This window comes from Pongo pygmaeus, chromosome 10, assembly GCF_028885625.2.
Source record: "Pongo pygmaeus isolate AG05252 chromosome 10, NHGRI_mPonPyg2-v2.0_pri, whole genome shotgun sequence".
Classification (NCBI taxonomy): Eukaryota; Metazoa; Chordata; class Mammalia; order Primates; family Hominidae; genus Pongo; species Pongo pygmaeus.
The window spans coordinates 64242099-64263637 of record NC_072383.2 but is presented as its reverse complement, the minus strand read 5'-3'; the positions used below and the strand labels follow the sequence as shown (position 1 = coordinate 64263637).

Genomic DNA, 21539 nt, shown 5'->3' with positions numbered 1-21539 from the left:
TCCAAATCTCAATCATACCTGATGGAATTCTAGTCCTTAATATTTAACTTCTCTCATTAAGGAGAATTTAAAAATAATTTCACTCTTCTCCTTGTTTGAGAGCAAGAATGAAAATAAAATTTTAGAAACATCAGAAGAATGCACAGAAGCTGCGGGTCTCATAGGAAGGCCTCTAGCCCCTCCAGCTAAGCCACCAGGAAGCCTTTCTGAAGGATGAGACTCTGAGCCAAGCTTTAAAGTAAAAGTAGAAATTCTACAGGATAACAAATGGGAGAAAGGTGTTTGTGCATAGGGAGTAACAGGTGCAAGGGCTAAAGATGTTAGAAAAGTGCTATTTAAGGAATTGCACTGGTTCTATGAAGAGAGAATTTAGCAGATTGGATTGGGATGGGGGAGAATGGTGTGACCCTCTGAGGGCCAGCTCAGCTCTTGCAAAAGGGTTGTATTTTATTCTTAAAGAACTGAGGAACCAATGAAAAGCTTTAAGTAAGAGAGTAACATATTCAGATTTATGTTTTAAAAATATTCTGGGAAGGAAAGAGGAGAAATTGTATGTTGGCAGCATTGGTGAAAATAGAAGTGGGGAGGAGGGGCAAAGGCTGGATCCCAAGCAGGAAAACTGTTTGGGAGGAAGCCATTGCTGTGAAAAACTGGGCAGAGCCACAATGGGGCCCTTCTCAAGAGCAAGTGGCAGTGGGATGCCCTGGAGAGCTTGTCTTGTGGGCAGACGGGCCATATGGTCTGGAAAAGACTGTGTGCGGGCAGCCATCACCACCGTCTATGAAAGGAAAGCCAGACTAATTAAATATCTGTTTACACAAGCCATCCACATAGGGCTTTCTAAGGGAATTGATATTATTTTCTTTTTCAAAGGCTTGTTATTAAATTCAAAATATATACAAAAATAAAAATAGCCTAATGAATCACCATGCATCATCCAGTGTTAACAGTGATTTGCTTACAACCAACCTTGCTTCATCTCCAATCTCAGTCTGGTTTCTCCACCTCACTGGTGGAGTTATGAAGAAATTCCAGGCATCATCCCATCTTTTTACTAATGTATGCCTAAAAAATACTCTTTTAAAACACATAACTAAATAACATCATCGTTAGCAATATTTTTAATATTATAAAATATTCACTCAATGTTCACATTTCCCTGATATATTTAAAATCCTAATTAAAACCAACTGTTTTTTTAAAGCAATCTATCCAATAGAAAAATACATAGCTTTTTTTTTTTTTTTTTGAAGGGTGTCTTGCTGTGTCACTCAGTCTGGAGTGCAGTGGCACAATCTCGGCTCACTGCAACCTCCACCTCCCAGGTTTAAGCGATTCTCCTGCCTCAACCTCCTGAGTAGGTGGGACTACAGGCACGTGCCACCACACTTGGCTAATTTTTGTATTTTTAGTAGAGACAGGGTTTTGACATGTTGGCCAGTCTGGTCTCAAACTCCTGACCTAAGGTGATCTGCCTACTTTGGCCTCCCAAAGTGCTGGAATTACAGCCATGAGCCACTGCACCAATAGATACCTTTTTATAACAGTTGGTTTTAATTAGAATCCCAAATGATCTACTCATTGCTTTTGATTGTAATGTCTCTTAAATCTCCCTTTTCTTTTTTTTTTTTTTTGAGACAGAGTCTCGATCCATCGCCCAGGCTGGATAGCAGTGATGTGATCTCAGCTCACTGCAACTTCCACTTCCTGGGTTCAAGTGATTCTCCTGCTTCAGCCTCCCAAGTAGCTGGGACTACAAGCAGGAGGCACCACACCTGGCTAATTTTTGTATTTTTAGTAAAGACGGGGATTCATCATGTTGGCCAGGCTGGTCTTGAACTCCTGACCTCAGGTGGTCTGCCGGCCTCCCAAAGAGCTGGGATTACAGGTGTGAGCCACCACGCCTGGCCAAATCTCCTTTCTCTTTTGTGTTTCTGGCAATTTATTTGTTAAAGAAAACAGAAATCAGCTTCCATTTCTGTCATAATTTAAATAGAATATCATGTCATCCTGTTTCCACCCCAATGTAATCACAGGAATGTGTCCTTCTTAGTTAAGAGGTACCATTTCCCAGATTTGCATCTCCATCACTATCTAAACTCATTGGGTGACCTAACAATTGCCTTCTAGTCAGTGAGGACTCAGATGCCAATAAAAAAAATGTCTCCAAATAAGGCAGCCTGAAACAGACTATCCTAAAGCCATTTACTTCATCTCTGGTATTATTTTGTCATCTTTGCGTTGCAAGTTACATTGTCGAAAAATAACATGGAATACTCACTCCGCAGAATGAGCTGAGTAGAACCAGGTGCCCCCCTTCTCCCAGTGAATGGGACTACCCCCAACTCCCCTTCCATAGACCAATGTTTGTTTTCAGCTGGACTGCAGTTTCAATGGACACTTCCCACTGGTTCTTGGGTCTCCAGGTCCTGGGCAACTGTCCTTCTCCCCAAAACCCATAAAGAGCAGATGCTCCAACCCAAAATGCTTGGCACCCATTGACAAGTTTGTGCTCATGCTTGCCTTATGCAGAGAGCAATAAGGGGTCAAGGTCTTTCCTATGGCATACACACCTCCACTGAAAGGCCCACACAGAGTGTCCAGCAGTAACTAATGTTTAACTGTGCCAGGGACTACTAATCAAATGACTCATTCAGAATTTCATCCAGAATATTGTTGATGATGAGGGCTGCAAAGTACATGTAATCTATCCAATAGTACTCTGTTCATTTAGGTCAAAGCCAGCTCTGAAAGGTGACAAAATATCGTACTGTAGGAAAATTTAGACTTTTGACCTCTGCCCATTATTCAGTTACCCTCTATCTTGATGTTTCTCTCCGGAGCCCTTAGCAGATCATCACCAGCCTATTGGCCACAACTTCAGCATCAGCCCAGAAGAAACTTGTGAACCAGCAAACAGAGCTGTTTTAGGCTTGATGTGGGAGCTTCTCAGCTGCTAGTAAATTTGAGCCCAATGTTGAAGATTTTGTGCCCTAAAATGTTGACTTGAGCATTGCAGTGTGTGGTGGATGGTCTTTAGTTCTGAATGTGTGGAGCAAATACATTGAGTAGAGCACTCAGAAAGTGGAGGTGATGGCTGCATTCAAAACTCCCAATCTATGGCCAGAAGTGAAGTAAGTGCTGGCGAGAGAGGACACATTGCTTCCCAAATGACTCGATAGACCTCTCATTTTATATTCATCCTAATTCTTCACTGCAAACACAGATAATTGAATTGTTAACTCAAGCTTTGCTTTTCCTCCTTATTTTAGGGTTTCATATCATAAATGAACAGCTGCTCACTGCAAAAATGTGGCGGTGTTAACGCTTCACTAGGATGTAGTCTGACTGTAAAAGCTGACTATTTTGTTAAAGTAGCCACTGAACCATTTCATTGTATCCTTAGGTGCAGAAATGAAACAGTTCCTTAACCATTCACAGCTCCCAGGCCCAAGGAATAAAACAAGAAGTGCCCAAGAACTTTAAGCATGTCAGAAGCAAATAAAACCTTTGAATTCTGAGACTTCTTATTTGCAACCCTGACACTATCACAATACCCATCATGTTGAAGGCGGCCCATGATATCTTTCTGGCCAGTGCTTTAGGCAGAGCACATTCACAAGTGTCTTCCACTATAATAATGTTGAATAGCCAAAATTAGTTTATGACAGTGTGGCAGCCTGGTCTATGCTGTTGAAACATAGTTACAACAGCTGTTACTCCATTGAAAGAGGAGAGATGATCATTCAAACCTCCACTTTAATATCCGTAATTCACTGATAGGACTCACATTAGAAGACAGTCAGTGGAATGATATGTAAGAGATTCTAGATTTCTTGCTGTTATCTTCAAGTTTACTTATCTAAGTTCCACTTAACCATATATATGTTATTTGTTCCAACCCTTAGCAAAATCCACTTTTCTATATCAAAAGTTAGCTTGCATGTAAAGCTTAAAACGGAAACAGCGTGACCCGATGTCTTCTTTGTTACTGAGTGACTCTCTCCTCTCATATTATAATGACTCCTCAGCCATATGTTTATTTCACAGATATTTACTGCACACTTACTAAATGCTAGGTAAGCACTGTCCTAGACATGGACACAGTTGAAAGGTCCTGCAGCCCCAGCTGGGCGGATCTCACACATTTAAAACATAAGTCATTAGGCAGTGTTCCTCTCCCCTGGCACTGACAATGACTATATCCCTGTATTTGAATGTAAGATCCTACTAAGGAAATGCTACTTCCCAAAATAATTATTTTCTGCGACATGATACTTTGACGAGGATGTTTTGAATTCTTTATGTATGAATCTATGCATCTTACTCTTTTGCTTTTTCCAAAGAAATCAATGATTCCTTGGCATTTATTACAGATGAGCAAGAAAGTTCCGGAGCAATTATTTACACCGTGGAGCTTAAACGCTACGGGGGGCCCCTTGGCATCACAATTTCAGGAACTGAAGAGCCGTTTGATCCTATAATCATTTCAAGCCTCACTAAAGGGGGATTAGCTGAAAGGTAAAATTTGAAGTAACTGTTATAATTACCTGTGTCTGAGATGGGCTTCCTTCCTCACAACCACATAAAAACATGCTCCTCTTTCTGTGGTTATCTGTTGGCTTTTAAAAATCTGCACAAAGGATTGATCTTAGAACTTGAGAACTCTCAGGCAGAGCTCCGACTTGACTCTGAGGGGCATCTTACAGGCAGTAAAAGATGTCATGGGCTTAGCATCGATACTACTCTCTGAAATGTATAAGCTGACCACAGTTGACTAAAGGCAGATTTGTATTGTGTCCATTTTGAGAGGAGGAAACTAAAGTTCAGGGAGGTTGAACAGCTTGTCCAATTTCATTCAGCAAACACTTGCTGAGCCTCTGTTACCTGACAGGTGCCACACTTAGCTGCTGTGTTTTCAGAAAAGGATAATACAGACACCATCTTCAAGGATTATGAGAAACAAAGTGTAGTAACCCATTTTAATAATGTCTTAAAAGCTGGAATATCCTCCTTTGGCAATGATGTACACACACACCCACTCCCCACCCTCCGCTAAACTGCATTTCTTTCTGAGATGTGTTGTTGGACATATAACAAACCCTATAAGCAAATCTGCCCTCCAATGACCTAGCTCAGGAATACACAAATGCATTGTTCCTGCTAACAGTTGAAAACAGTGGCTAGCAAAATAGAGACACAGCATTGCAAAATGTTGGAGCTGCAATGTACCTTAGAAATTGACTCATACAGGCCAGGTGCGGTGGCTTACAACTGTAATCCCAGAAATTTGGGAGGCCAAGGCAGATGGATCACGAGGTCAGTTCAAGACCAGCCTGGCCAAGATGGTGAAACCTCATCTCTACTAAAAATACAAAAATTAGCTGGGCATGGTGGTGCTTGCCTGTAATCCCAGCTACTTGGGAGGCTGAGGCTGGAGAATTGTTTGAACCCGGGAGTCGGAGGTTGCAGTGAGCCGAGATCGTGCCACTGGACTCCAACCTGGGTGACACAGCAAGGCTCCGTCTCAAAAAAAAAAAAAAATCTGTAGAAAGAAAGGATGCTCCATGCTATCCACTACATTTGTCGTTCAACATTGTTCATTTTCTTGGGATTTTTAGGGGGCTTAACCAATGACTCAGCTTTCTTGGAATTAAAAAACAGTTCATTTTAATAACTAATTAAAACAGTTTTTAAAATTTTATTGGAAACTAAAAAGTAATCCACAACAGATGCAGTTATCTTATAACATTGCCCAGGAGAAAGCAAGAAGGGACTTCTGGAGATCCTTGCCAAGTCTTTATTATGATGAATGTATAAGGTATGTCAGGGAATTTATATTCAGTACCATACAGGGATTATTTCTACCTCTCCTATTACTATTTGGTTTTTCAGAACTGGTGCAATCCACATAGGAGACCGAATCCTAGCCATCAATAGCAGCAGCTTGAAAGGGAAGCCTCTGAGTGAAGCCATCCATTTGTTACAGATGGCAGGAGAGACTGTCACCTTGAAAATTAAGAAACAGACAGATGGTGAGTAGTGAATTGAAAGCCACAATTAAGGATTTCCAGTGCATTTTCTTCCTTGAAAGAATGTGCTAGTGTCTGTGTGTAATTCTAGGGAAACGAATCTCTAGCCACGGAGTATTTTGGTATATTTTTATTTAAATTTACTCTGATACTTAAACTCCCTTCCTGTCTATAAAGCCCAGTCAGCATCGAGCCCCAAGAAGTTCCCTATTTCTAGCCATTTGAGTGACCTGGGGGATGTGGAGGAGGACTCCTCACCAGCACAGAAGCCAGGCAAGCTCTCCGACATGTACTCCTCCACGGTGCCCAGTGTGGACAGTGCTGTGGATTCATGGGATGGGTCTGCAATAGACACCAGCTATGGAACTCAAGGTACGTCTTTACTTCGTCCCCCAGAGGACTTGTCATTGTTGAAGCCCATGCTTCTCCAAGATTCATCCTCTGCTCCATGAGAATATCTTTCTTTAACTTGTATCTGCTTTGGTGCAGCCATATTCATATTGAACATATTGAATACTTACACTCAGCTGGCCATGCATTTTCTTCTAGTGCTTATAAGGCATGAACCTTTACCAAACACTAACAGGCCTCCATTAGGTCTACTGATGGCCAAGTATCCCATCCAGGGCTTGTCCTTCAAGCTTAGATTAATGTGAGGCAAACCATACAATAAGTGGTTCATTCAATACAGGCCCCATTGTCTTATTTTTCAGCAAGCTTTCCACAAAGATGGATTGGGGAGTCTGGAAGAGGCGCATAAGAGATTAGCCAATGATTTGTGACTCTATTTATTCCTGCCCACTCCTGACTTTTTTTTTCTTTTAGAGACTGGGTCTCACTCTGTCACCCCAGCTAGAATACCCTGGTACCATCATGGTTCATTACAGTCTCAAACTCCTGAACTCAAGGGATCTTGCTGCCTCAGTCTCCTCAGTAGCTGAGACTATATGCACACACCACCACACCCAGCTGATTTTTAAATTTTTGTAGATACGGGGTCTCGTCATGTTGTCCAGGCTGGTATCAAACTTCTGGCCTCCAGCAATCCTCCCATCTTGGCCTCCCAAAGTGCTGGGATTATAGGCATCAGCCACCATGCCCTTTCCCTGAATGTTTATAATTAGAGCACTATAATCACAATATAGGAAAGTATAGAGTAGATTTTTCTTCATAGGTGTCATCGTCATATGAAGAAATACTATCTACATTAAAAAGCCTCACTCACGGAATATAAATACATAAAAGGTGTCAGACTGAATACAGAGCATAAACTAATAGCTTGTTTTAAAAAAATATTTTCTTTTCAGTGATCCGTAGCATCAAAAAGAGAAGTATGTCAAAACTTCTTGGTATGTCTCCTCATCTGAGCCTTACCTTCTCCCATGTTCTATGTAAATTCCAGCCTCTGAGTCCCTTGTTTGCTCTGGGTTTCAGTCAGTCAAATAATAAAACACATAAACAGTTTAGAGAACACATTGGTGTGAGGGCTGCTTTGTCACTGAGTTAACTGTACTTTTAGGAGTGTCTGTATCCAGTTTGCTCTCTCCTGGTTTTCCTAGTTTCCTTCTCTCAGCCTGCCTATGTTGTGTCACTCTCTGTTAAGTCCTCTGGTGAACAAAAAACAATGGAAGGGAGAAAAAACTGGAAAAAAAATGAAAGGAGATGATATTTCAAAGTTGTCAAGTTGTTACTTTCATTAGAGATGATACTGGAGTTAGGTGGGGAAAATACTTTGAACACCTAAATAGAATTGGGGCTTTATCTGGCAATTAATTTTTCCAAGTCATAATATCTTGTGACAAGTTTGCCTATGCCACGAAATAACAGACCTTCTGATTGCCTGAGAATTGATGGGCCACCAGAAGACACTGAGTAAAGGACAGAAGTCACATTCTATCAGAGTAGACTCAGGTTTATTTATCAATTTATTGTGTATTGATTATTTATTTGTGTATTTTTGTGTATTGCTCATTAATGCAGAGATATTTTTGTTACCAGAGATTTTTGTGAGGGTGCTATTGATATTAATTAGTTCTTCCCTGTAAGGTGATCTGTAAGGCCTTAGCTACTCCATTCCTTGAAACCACAGACACAGGACCATGAGAAGCAAACTGAATATAGGACCTGCCTCTCACTAGTAAAAGATGAAAACTATTTGTTATTTGTGAAGCACTTTGAAATTTTGAATCATAGTCATAATATTACATTTTGCATTTACAATTTAGACATTTTTATGAGGTTGAAGGGAACTAAGGGATAAGTAGAGACAATAGCAATCAGGATAGAATCGAAGTACTCCAAGGTAATGAAAAAATAGTAATAACCCTTTATATATGTAGAACACTCTAGAGTTTACAAAGCGCTTTCGCATAACTAATCCCCATTAATTCTTGTAACGAACATGGAAGCTGAAGGCAGGATTTCAGGTTTGGAAAGGGTTTAGGAGTCAGCTAGTCTGATGTCCAGTGCAGCCCTTGGTGCCAGGTCCTGCCTCACTGCACGCCAAGACACACTACATGGACTTGAATGCCCAAGGTGACAGGTTGTTCCTTGTGCTGAGGCAAACCCCCATCTCCACGTAGCTCTGATGACTCTAAAGCTCTCACTTGTATTGAGCTGCAGTATGCCTATTAGTCCTGGCTATACCCTCAAGGTCATTCTGCACGAGACTAAATCCTCTTCTCCTGACAGCCCCTTAGATACTCGGAGACAGCTATTGGGTCTCTGCTGAGGCTTTCCTTCTCCAAGCAAAAAAGCCCCAGTCCCTTTAACTGTGTCTTCTATAATTTACTGACGAGTATCTGTATCGTCCTGTGGGCCTCCCTTACGAATGTGCTTCAGTTTACCTGTGTACCTGTTAAAGTGTAGCATTCAGAAAGGAAAATCACACAACAGCCTGACAGCCCAGAGTAAAGCAAGCTTGTCACTGGCATCATTGAAGACAGGAGAACTGATCAGTGACACCTACCTCAACATAAGAATTTTAGTGGTCATGGCACATCTGACATTCATTTTGCGCTTACAGTTTACCAAGATCTCAAAGCCTTGTGAATGTTTTTTTTTTCTTTACCTGTGATATTCAGTTAAACTGCATCTCTTCAGATTGTGCTTGTGAGGTTGACTTTTTAAAAGCAAGGCACAGCTGGGTGCAGTGGCTCAGGCCTGTATTCCCAGCACTTTGGGAGGCTGAGGTGGGCAAATCACCTGAGGTCAGGAGTTCAAGACCAGCCTGAGCAACATGGTGAAACCCCGTCTCTACTAAAAATACAAAAATTAGCCAGGTGTGGTGGCACACACCTGTAATCCCAGCTACTCGGGAGGCTGAGGCAGGAGAATTGCTTGAACCAGGAGGCAGAGATTGCAGTGAGCCGAGATCATGCCACTGCACTCCAGCCTGGGTAATAGAACAAGACTACGTCTCAAAAAAAATTAAAACAGAAATAAAAGCAAGGCATAGAACAACACTTTTATTTTTCCTATTCAATATTATGTTGTGAGATACAGCTTACCTCTCCAACCTGTCCCTCCAGCCTCTCAGCAGGCTCTCTGCCTTGTTCCAGGAAGCCCCTGCACATTCTCTCTGTTCCCTTTAAGGCTGTAATAGTTGCCTCGTTCCCAGGAGACTTCATAATGCACATCTTCCTCCTGGGGCTGGAAATCGATGTCTTTGCAGCAACATTCCTTACATTCTCTCCTTCTTCTCTAAAATGTCAAGCTTGCTCCATTCATTCCTTCAATCAGTATGTAATGACTGGCTCAATATCAGGCCCATAGACCATGTGGATACACTGTTGGACAAAGGAGACATGGTCTCTGCTCCCATGGAAGAGGTTACCCAGCTGAAGGGACAGTCAGTTAACAAATAAACAAACAGTGGCCCTATCACTTCGTTAGTGAAAAGGGAAATAGAATGGAATGACGAAACCTTGTGGGGAAAGAAGGGATGTGTTTAAGGAAGTCCCACAAAGGGCTGATTCTCAGTTCCACTGTGTGGCTGACTTCTTCCAGTCGGCCTCCAGGTCAGCTTCTTTCACTCCCCATTGTCTTGTCCATTAGATGCCTCATGCCCTTCTGCCTTATCAAAATCTTAGGCATTTGGTCTCCTTGCATCTCATTAATTCTTCCTTCTAACTCTGAGAAAACCCTATGACTGCTTTACTTGGATTTAGCAAAGGTCAATACAAGAGGAGACTGGCAAATTGGTGGTGTTACATAGACTGCCATTCTCATGGGCTGAATAGCCCTTGTGCTCTCTGTAACTTTGGACTCTCAACTCAGATAGTTACATTTCTATCTTATTTTTCTCCCTTTTGAGGTCATTTTGATCATTTGTATTCTCTCAGAAAATGAAATTATTTCATCCAGATGTCAAATGTATTTTATATAATTAATCTCTTTTTTAATTTTTTATTTTCTTGGTTTCTATAATTATATCCATAATATTGTTCCTTAATTGGTATATTTGTGGTTTTATTATTTTCCCCATGATTTGATTAGTAACAGTTTGATTTCTTTGTTTGGTTTTTATTTTTTCCCAGAGAACTGACTCTTGCATGTATTTATTAGTTTTACTCTAGTTTTTTTTTACATAAAATTTTACTTTTAATTTGACTCATTCAGTTCCTTTTAAATTTTATTCGTTTTATGACTTAATTAAGTTGAATGCACGATTAATTTATTTTCATTGTTTTATAAGGATATATTCCTTCTTTGTGTTTTCATAAGGATGATAACTGATAAAGGACACCAACATGTGTAGTCAGAGTCCAACTTTATTTAATGTAATTAAAGAATACAAATCATACAGAGGATAGCACAGAGTAGAAACCCAATGGTATCCTCCTCTACTCATTAGCAGGATTTTATTTTTCTCTTTCGTTTCTTTTCTGATCTCTACAAGCTCATGTTTCATCATCATCTTGCCTTGCCCAATTTCTCTTGAGTTCTTATATTTCTCCTTTGGTCTCTTGTTTTATAGAGGTGATGGCTTTGCTTGTATTTTTTAAATTTTGAGATTGTTTCTGATTGGTCATGTTTATCATTTGCTCTGAACCAGGCTTTTTCTCATGAGTATTCTTCATCTGCTATCACTTTGTTTTTCTATGCCTTTGCTCTCATTTGTCTGATATTTACTTGGTATACATGTTATGCCAATTCCTTTTCAATTACTGCTCACCACTGAATGAGATGAGTTCTTCCTGAACTGGAAGCTGCTAGAGGTTCTGTTTCCAAGCTACCAAACATACCCCAGTTCCAGCAAGGTATGTGTGAGTAAATTCTTCCCCAGCTACCAGAGAGCAGCAACAGCAGGCTGCTCACAAAACAGAATTCCTCTCTGCTACCCTGCCTCATTGAGGAATTGCTCCCTTCAGTCTGTGACATGTGTTCTCTTTCCCTGACTTTACCTTGGTGCCAGATGGGATCACAGGTACTTTCTGCCACCAGCCATGCAGTGCATACTGGTGTTCCAAACAAAGCATTGGAGTTTTGCCTCATGCCACCGCCCCTGCTTTGGTAGACTGAGTTGTCTACCAAAGAGTAGTTTGGTAGTCCTGGCCATAGGTGTCTTCTCTCCACTTGTTACCACCACCACCCCCTTCCCATTTGACTTCCACTGAATTTATGTATTATGTATTTTCTTATGTATTATGGTTTGAGATTACATGAACACTCTAGTTGTGATTAAGATGGAGGTTGCATTCTGTTATTTATCATTACTTTTTGTCTTGAGGTGATTTCTGAGAGAAGAGAGAACTGTCTTTGCATTGACATTCAGACCACAGCCTCATCTGAATACTTTGAATATTTCTTGGCAAGATCAATTACAAATAGTTACACAAACATGTGATTTGATGTTCTCATCCTTCACAAAACTGGGTCTTTAGAAAACAAATTTGGCAGGGAATTAACTGGCTCACTTTCCTGTACTAAAATTGGTTTCCAAGAATGAAAGTAATGGCAAGAGCTACAGTCCCAAAATTGTTGAGATGAAAATTGAATTCTACTTTTTTTTCTTTTTTTGTTTTTTGAGACGGAGGCTCGCTCTGTCGCCCAGGCCGAAGTGCAGTGGTGCGATCTCAGCTCACTGCAAGCTCCGCCTCCCGGGTTCATGCCATTCTCCTGCCTCAGCCTCCCAAGTAGCTGGGACTACAGGCGCCCACCACCACGACCAGCTAATTTTTTGTATTTTTAGTAGAGACGGGGTTTCACCGTGTTAGCCAGGATAGTCTCGATCTCCTGACCTCTGATCCACCTGCCTCGGCCTCCCAAAGTGCTGGGATTACAGGCGTGAGCCACAGCGCCCGGCCCAAAAATTGAATTCTAAACTTTATGAATATGAACCAACACTGATTAGTTCACTTTTCTAAATTAATGCTGGGTATGAATTAAAAGCTACAGATATTAATCTGCATTAGTACAGAAAACCAAATATTACAAGGTTGGAATGTTAGAATTTTACAAATATCAAAGGCATAGTTACCCTAAAAATAAAAATCATCCTATCAAGATTCCATGAACTTTCAGAAATACCTACTTTCCTATTTTCTACTTGTGCAAATAAAGACCTATTTTTTGTAAAGACCTGTTTTCCATTATGCAAATAAATAAAACTAAACATTAATATCAGTGAAAGGAATCTGGACTAAATTTTATACCTCACATTAGGATACAAAGTGTAAGATCAGATATGGAAACCCAGATGTAAAATAAAGAAGGAAAGAAGAAAAAGTTGCCAATTCTAAATCAAAGGAGGCGAGGCACACAGGCCCACATCTGTAATCCCAGCACTTTGGGAGGTCAAGGCAGGCAATCACTTGAAGTCAGGAGTTCGAAATCAGCCTGGCCCACATGGTGAAACCCTGTCTCTACTAAAAATTCAAAAATTAGCTGGGTGTGGTGGTGCATGCCTATAATCCCAGCTACTCAGGAAGCTGAGGCAGGAGAATTGCTTGAACCTGGGAGGTGGAGGTTACAGTGAGCCAAGGTCATGCTGCTGCACTCTAGCCTGGGCGATAGAGTGAGATTCTGTGTCTAAATAAATAAATAAATAAATAATCCAAAGGAGAAATGACTTAGGACCATACATTTTATTTATTTTTTATTATTTTATTTTTTGAGACTGAGTTTTGCTTTGATCGCCCAGGCTGGAGTACAATGGTGCGATCTCGGCTCACTGCAACCTCTGCCTCCCAGGTTCAAGTGACTCTCCTGTCTCAGCCTCCCAAGTAGCTGGGACTACAGGTGCCCGCCACCATGCCCAGCTAATTTTTGTGTTTTTAGTAGAGACAGTGTTTCGCCATGTTGTCCAGGCTGGTCTTGAACTCCTAACCTCAGGTGATCTTGCCCTCCTCAGCCTCCCAAAGTGCTGGGATTGCAGGCGTGAGCTACCGTGCCCTGCCTGAGCTACCGTGCCTGGCCAGCACATTTAAAAAATATTATTTCTTTTTTCAACTTATTTATTTTATCAATTTTTAATTTAAAATGTAGTTTCCAATATTATATGTGTATTTCATGTGCTTACACCATCATTCAACAACAAAAAATGTTTCATTATCTATCTGGCAGTTGATTTTTTCTTACACCTGGGCTGCCTCATTTATTCCCTGGCTTTTAAGCTTGACTCCTGGTGTAAAGGAATATTCCTCAGGGCCTGTTAACTTTTTATCAGTAAAGGCAACAGGTTTGCCTTTTACCTAAACATAATTTTCCTCAGATATTCCCTCTTTTAAATCATGGTATCACCAGCCAGCTGTATCAGTTAAAGGTCAAGTTTAGCTGATTTAAAGATTTTCTTCTACATACAAAACAAAATTTAAATGATGGCATTTAAGCAACATCAGGGTTTATTTTTCCCATGGTGTCATCAGGACCCAGGTATCTCACTCCCTCTACTCACTTAGCATCTCTGATGTCCCTCCATTGCCACTGCCTGTGTTTCAGGCCTGATGAAATATGGTAACTCCTTCCTCACTTATCTTCTTACTTTGAGCATCTTTTCCCACATTTCTATCAATAATCTTTAGAAAAACCAAATCTAGTCATGCCACTCCCTTAAACCAAAAAAACCCTCTTTTGATGGATGGTTATCTATTGTTATAGGATAAAGTCAAAAGTCTTCAGTTTAAAACACAGGGTTCTTTGTAATCTAGTCCCGGAATACTTTGTCAGTCCGTCTGCTGACACTTCCTTGCAGTACCTTTTAGTACACATACCCAGAATATCTCACTGTTCTCTAAGCAAGCTTTTCATTTTGGTACCTTGATAACACTAGGTATTTTGGTACGTTAATTAACCTCTTAATCGATTTCAAATCCATTGAGAAATAGAAATGAGAGTCGGCTATGGATTAAAATATCAGCATTTCATTTTATTTTTTTGCTAGAAAAAGCTGGATTGGTCCTGCAGCCAGAATCAGTATAATTATTTTCCTACCCTCAACCCAAGTCTAGACATTGAAATTTAAATAAGACACAAGTCAGATCTACACAGCAAACCATAACTGAACTGATTACCAATCAATGATATTAGGTTCAGCTGAAGAGAACTGAAAACTCTAACAATACGTTGACTTACATTATAAAGAAGCAGGCACTTCGAGCTGGTATGTAACTCCACAGTGTCATCAGAGGCCCATGCTTCTAAATATTTCGGCTCTGTTATGCTTAGCACTTGACTTTCATCCTTGGGGTCACCTCGTAGTCCAAGACAGTTACTGGGGCTCCAGCAATTTCATTTGCATTCCAGACAGCAGTAGCAAAGATGTAAGGAGCCTTCTCAGAAGTCCCCTTAGCTATGTCATTGACCAGAACATTTCACTAAGTTGCACTTAGCTTTGAGAGAAGCTAAGATGTATAGTTTTAGTCTGAGCAATAATTTGCTCACCCCAAAATGGTATTCTGGTACTAAGGACAAAGAAGAAAATGAATGTTCTGATGAGCAACAGGTAGTCTGCCATGGTTATCCAACTGCCTAGTCATGCCTTTTCTTGCCTCCATCAAGCTCAGAGAGCCCCAAGATTGTGACCCAGGCTTGCTTACCACACAGCACAGCAGCAGTGGGAGAGAAAGGGTCCAGAGAAAGCTAGGAACGGGCTGAGTGACATGCCCAATGTTCTTTTCCAAAAATCACCAGTTGGGTAAATCACATTCCTCCTACAGGGAGGAATAAGTACACATGGTAAGAGGGCCCACAACATTCCTGGAATACTTTTCTCTTCTTAGAACAGAGACCCACTGATAGAATCGATGCCCTGTTTACCCTGACTGCACCTTTACCAGGCTCTCTTCTACTTGGCCAACACTGTCTTTTGTTGTTGTTGTTGTTGTTGTTGCTGTTGTTTTTGAGACAGAGTCTCGCTCTGTCGCCCAGGCTGGAGTGCAATGGCATGCCCTTGGCTTGCTGCAACCTCCGCCTCTCGGGTTCAAGAGATACTCCTGCCTCAGCCGCCAGAGTAGATGGAACAACAGGCATGCATCACAATACCCAGCTAATTTTTGTATTTTTAGTAGAGACGGGCTTTCGCTATGTTGGCCAGGCTGGTCTCAAACTCCTGGCCTCAGGTGGTCCACCTGCCTCAGGCTCCCAAAGTGCTGGGATTACAGGCATGAGCCACTGTGCCCACCATGCACTGTCTTACCCAACAGTTCCAACTAGTAAATGCTGACCTGCTATCTAACTCCAAGCTTATATGTCATTTTTCCTTTGGCACCCTTCATGACCCACCTTCCAATCCCCAAACCTGTCTGTGTCCTTCCATATTAGTGTATTAAGACTAAAAGGATGACACTTTCCTATTCGGCCATCTTGGCTCCTCCCTAAATAAGGATGACACTTTCACATGCTACTAGAACTCACTTTCTATGCCTCTTTCTTCTCCTTCTCCTATACATATACCAAACAGTGCAGTTTTTGAGAACAGGAATCAGTTTTATTTCCCTTTGCATTTTTGTTCTTGATATATAGTACCTGATACTTAAGAGACACCCAAATGTTTACTGCATTAATAATGCTGAGACTTACCTCTTTTCCTTGTCTCCCTACTTTAAAGATAAGGAAACTGAGATTTTGAGAGGTTGAAGGGTTTAGTATATAGTAACAATGGGCATCTGTGTTCATTAAAACCTTTGTGTTCTAGGCACTTTCGTAAGGTGTGCATTCATTCTTCTTCATTCTCTTATCAACCTGGTAAAGTACCTATTGTTATCCCCATTTTACACTGAGGTTAATTGGCCAGGCTATGAAGTGAGGAAGTGGCTGAGCTAGGATTTGAACTTTGGTCTTTTCTTACTTTTATTAAGTTTTATTTATTTGTTTATTTATTTTTGAGACAGGGTCTTTTTGTGTTGCTCAGACTGGTCTCAAACTCCTAGGCTCAAGGGATCCTCTTATCTCAGCCTCTCAAGTAGCTGGTATTACAGGTACGCATAACCATGCCCAGTTACTTTTCTTTTTTGGATATAGGGTCTCACTTTGTCACCCAGACTGGAGTGCAGTGGTGCAAACTTGGCTCACTGCAGCCTCAACGACCAGACTTAAGCAATCTTCTTGCCTCAGCCCCCCAAGTAGCTGGCATGCGCCACCATGCCCAGCTAATTTTGGGGGGTTTGGGATTTGTCTTTTTTTTCTTTGTAGAGACGGATGATTGCCCAGGCTGGTCTCGAACTCCTAAGCTCAAGCAATCTGCCTGTCTTGGCCTCCCAAAGTGCTAGGCGTGAGCCACCGCACCTAGTCAACTTTTCTTACTTTAATCTCTGGGTCAGCATAGCACAGACTAGAGAAGAGCTGGGATCAGGTTTTCTGACTTTACATTTCACCCAGAGATTTGAATCTTATCCCCTTTTCTTTCTCTGCTTTGTTGTAATGCAATAATCATTCAATAGTCCTTATTGAGACAAGGCATCCTTATTAGAGATACACATGCCTTTCAAGGTTAGCAGTTTCCTACTGATGGTGGTGCACATCTGCTCAAGACCATTCTTGCACTCTTGCCTAAGTCTCCAAGAACTGCTTATTATACATACAACAGTTGGAAAGAAAATCAGTCTAAAATGTTGAAATTTCACCAGGGAACTCAGTGGTCATCGGGGTTAATGCTTATCAGAAAAGGATACTCCAGGAAGACACCACCAATTAGCATTGGCTCTTTGAAAGGTTGAGGGTTGAAACCAGTTAAAGAAAGTGAGGTACAGGCTTCCCCAAACTCTTAGTATTATAAAAGCTGAGACTTCATGTATTTGAGGTTGGTTTGATTGGTTCAGAAGGAGAAAATGGTTAGTCCATCAGAGGGAGCCAGGATGAAATTCACAGCTACTTAGTTCCCCTTCAAGAGAGGACACATCTGTGTTTCCTTAAGTCAACACTTTTGACAGAAAATTGCATTCATAAGACTTCTTCCCAGATGGCTAACCACACTTCTGCAGTTACCTAGGAAAAAGAGAATGAGATATTGAACTGTAAATATTTCCTCTGCTCCAAGGTCTTCTAATCCTTGGTGTCCTAAAATAGAAGGTTCTTAGAGTATTTCCATCATGTGGTGGTAGGCATTGCCCTGGGTTCTTGAGATCAAATCCTTTTGATCAGAGAGTATTATCCCTTAGATATCCTGCTTTCCTTGGGCTTTAAGCTAGTAGCAAAAATGGCATTAGAGGCTTCAACAACAGGTGGAGAGAAAGTGAATGGGGAAGAGGAAGCAGGGATATCATGGAGACAGAATCATCTTACGCGATCAGGCCATTTAACTGTAACTGAAAATGTGGGTACAGGTCTGTTTGCTGTATTAAATGATTTAAGTACAGTTAAGAAACACATATCATATTCCAAGCCAGTGCATCCATGTAAATACACATGCACACACACAAGTCACAACCTGAGGTAGTGGATGAAGGCGTATGTGATGATTACAGCACAAGTTATGGAGTCACACCTACAATCGAGCCCCACTTGAGCCCCCAAAATAATTTTGAAGAACTATATACCCCATCACCTACTAAAAGTTGTTGTCTAAATGTTTTTCTCACAAAATGTAAATACTTGCAAAGACTATAATTTCCAGTTTGTTGTAAAAATGCTTTAAAAATATTTCTATCAAAATCTTGGAACTACAGCTTGGAAATACTTTTGTGGAAAGTGTCCATTATGTAACATAATTGCCAAAGCCATTCCTCACTGTCTCACCCATCAGGCTAATCAGATGTAACTCCCTGGTGGAAAAAAGTCAGCAAATAAACAATAAACGCAGCAGGCTCTTCATCCCTGACATCCGTTGCCCTTCTGAATTCTCTGAGGCAGCATGAGAGATGGACGAGAGAGAGGGGTGAAAGCCTTGCTGTGAGTTTGTGCCTGGTTGAAATAAGGCCTTGCTCCCAACAGACCTCATCACAGGAACAAGTCTTTCCCAAATTATCCCTTGATTTGGCAACTAGGAGTTTATATCCCAGGGCCCAAGCACTTTCAAATACTTGAAATGGGGCCGGCACAATGGCTCACACCTGTAATCACAGCACTCTGGGAGGCCGAGGTGGGTGGATCACCTGAGGTCAGAAGTTCAAGACCATCCTGGCCAACATGGTAAAACCCTGTCTCTACTAAAAATAAAAATAAAAAAAATAGCTGGGTGTGGTGGTGCACTCCTGTAATCCTAGCTACTTGGGAGGCTGAGGTAGGAGAATTGTTTGAACCCGGGAGGAGGAGGTTGTGGTGAGGCGAGATCATACCACTGTACTCCATCCTGGATGACAGAGCAAGACTCCATCTCAAGAAAAAAGATTTGAAATGGATGAGAAATATGTCTTTTGTTTGTAAAGTGGCAGGAGTACAGTTGTGAAGAGGAAATGAGAAGGGAGCACTAACTGGCAGATCTCAGCTAAGCCAGTTTGGGGAAGAAGTGCATCTAGAACTTGAGGATCTGAAAACCGATTCTCCAAAAATTATGACTTGAACTCCCAAGAAAGTTTGCAAATAGCCTTAGGTACTTGAAACCACTGTTCTAAGCCATCCATGTCCTCATCTGTAAAATGCAAATAATAGGAGTATCTACCTCCAAAGATGGCTCTAAAGAAGAAAGATGGCTCAAAATGAAGTACTTGGTGAAGTCCTTGGTGCACAATAAGTACACACTATGTGTTCACTATTGTTATTGTCATTGCCGTTATAATTTGACTCCTCTACTGGTTAACAATGTCATTTCTCAATGGATTAAGTAATCCTTGGGCCCAATGCTAACACCTTGTTTATATTTTAGGCACTAGTTTTCAGGCCTCAGGATACAATTTCAACACCTATGACTGGAGGAGTCCAAAACAGAGAGGCAGCTTGTCCCCAGTCACTAAGCCTCGAAGCCAGACTTACCCAGATGTGGGGCTGAGTAATGAAGACTGGGACCGGTCCACAGCCAGTAGGTAAGGTTTTCAACCAATGCTGCCCCATCCAAGACGACTGCATGGTCATGTGGGCAAGATTTGAACTTCTGTACTTCCAGTGGCACATATTGTTAGTATGAGCTTCTTAAAGCCACCATAATCATCCATGCTGGCCACATGGCAGGATCCTAAAAGCTGCCTGACCAGTGGCAACCTGGGCACCACACAACAGGGCAAGAGCTGGGTTTCCCCTAACGAAAACAGTAGTAGCACCTGGGGAGAAGCTGCTTCTATAAACGTTGCACTCCCTTCCTTATGACAAGTAGGTCCCCCTCCTTTATTTTATTTATTTATTTATTTATTTTTGAGACAGAGTCTCACTCTGCTGCCCAGGCTGGAATGCAATGGCAAGATCTCGGCTCACTGCAACCTCCACCTCCCAGGTTCTAGCGATTCTCATGCCTCAGCCTCCTGAGTAGCTGGGATTATAGGCGTGGGCCACCACATGTGCCTAATTTTTGTTTTTTAATTTTATCTTATATTATTTTTATTTTTTATTTTATTTTATTTTTTGAGATGGAGTATCGCTCTATTGCCTAGGCTGGAGTCCAGTGGTGCCATCTCAGCTCACTGCAACCTCTGCCTCCTGGGTTCGAGTGATTCTTGTCTCAGCCTCCCAAGTAGCAGGGATTACAGGCATGCACCACCACGCCTGGCTAATTTTTGTATTTTTACTAGAGACGGGGGTTTCATCATGTGGACCAGGCTGGTCTCGAACTCCTGACCCTCATGATCCGCCTGCCTCAGCCTCCCAAAGTGCTGGGATTACAGGTGTGAGCCACCGTGCCCAGCCTATTTTTTATTTTTGAAACAAGGTCTCACTCTCTCACCCAGGCTGGAGGGCAGTGGTATGATCTCAGCGCACTGCAACCTCCACCTCCCAGGTTCAAGCAATTCTCCTGCCTTAGGCCCCCAATTAGCTGGGACTGCAGGCGCCTGCCACCACGCCCAGCTAATTTTTGTGTTTTTAGTTATTTTTAGTAAAGACGGGGTTTCACCATGTTGGCCAGGCTGGTCTCAAACTCCTGACCTCAAGTGATCTGCCCACCTAGGCCTCCCAAAATGCTGGGATTACAGGCCTGAGCCACTGCACTGGGCCCCTCTCCTTTCTTTTAAAAGTTAGTTTCACATTAAGTTACTTTTTTTTTTAAAAAAGGTACCTCATGGATCCATCTTTTCAGCAAAGTATATTTTACCATTTTGTTACTTACCAAAACATTTTAAGGAAATTTATAAAAACTGATAGCATTTGGTTTACTTATAATGATCTTTAAATAAGTGGGAAAAACACATGTTTCTCTCTTAGAGAAAAATTTGATTTCTCTCTCCTTGTAGATACAGCAGCTGAAATACATTTCCGATGTTCCATCCCATTCCAATAGGGCCATGTGGCTGCAGCCCATTTAGCAGCAGCCACGAATAGTCTGAAATCTGGTAGTAAGACCATGGACCATCCTTTCCATCTTCACAACACTGCATTTCCTAAAGCGTCCCTCTGCTGAAGCTCATATACTTGGAGGGCACAGGTGGAAGAAAGCCAGATCCAAAATGGCTCTCTTTCTATATTTTGTGTGAGATGAAGGAGAGATATTCTGAATCCAAAAAAAAAAAAGGCCGGGTGCAGTGGCTCACGCCTGCAATCCTAGCACTTTGGGAGGCCGAGGCAGGCGGATCACAAGGTCAGGAGATCGAGACCATCCTGGCTAAAACGGTGAAACCCCGTCTCGACTAAAAATACAAAAAAAAAAAAAAATTAGCCAGGCATGGTGGCGGGCGCCTGTAGTCCCAGTTACTCAGGAGGCTGAGGCAGGAGAATGGTGTGAACCCGGGAGGCGGAGCTTGCAGTGAGCCGAGATTGCACCACTGCACTCCAGCCTGGGCGACAGAGAGAGACTCCGTCTCAAAAAAAAAAAAAAAAACAGTCTGGCAAGTTCCTAACCCAGCCTGTGTTTCTTGACAACAGTTTTGCAGTGGCTGCCGATAGTGCAGAGACAGAACAAGAGGAGAACTTCTGGTCTCAAGCGCTGGAGGATTTGGAAACCTGCGGACAGTCAGGAATTCTGAGAGAACTGGAGGTAGCCTCAGTCCT

General features: G+C 41.7%; 1 protein-coding gene across 12 annotated transcripts in view; it reads left to right on the top strand.

Moving 5' to 3' along the window:
• The window catches only part of GRIP1 (glutamate receptor interacting protein 1), a 721037-nt gene that overhangs the window by 669877 nt on the left and 29621 nt on the right, over window positions 1-21539 (top strand). For all 12 annotated transcript variants that reach the window (XM_054443505.1, XM_054443504.1, XM_063646484.1 and 9 more), the window contains 5 exons: window positions 4377-4521; window positions 5896-6035; window positions 6210-6404; window positions 19273-19429; window positions 21414-21525. In XM_054443505.1, coding sequence (XP_054299480.1) covers window positions 4377-4521; window positions 5896-6035; window positions 6210-6404; window positions 19273-19429; window positions 21414-21525 — 749 coding nt within the window. The remainder of the gene's footprint in view (window positions 1-4376; window positions 4522-5895; window positions 6036-6209; window positions 6405-19272; window positions 19430-21413; window positions 21526-21539) is intronic.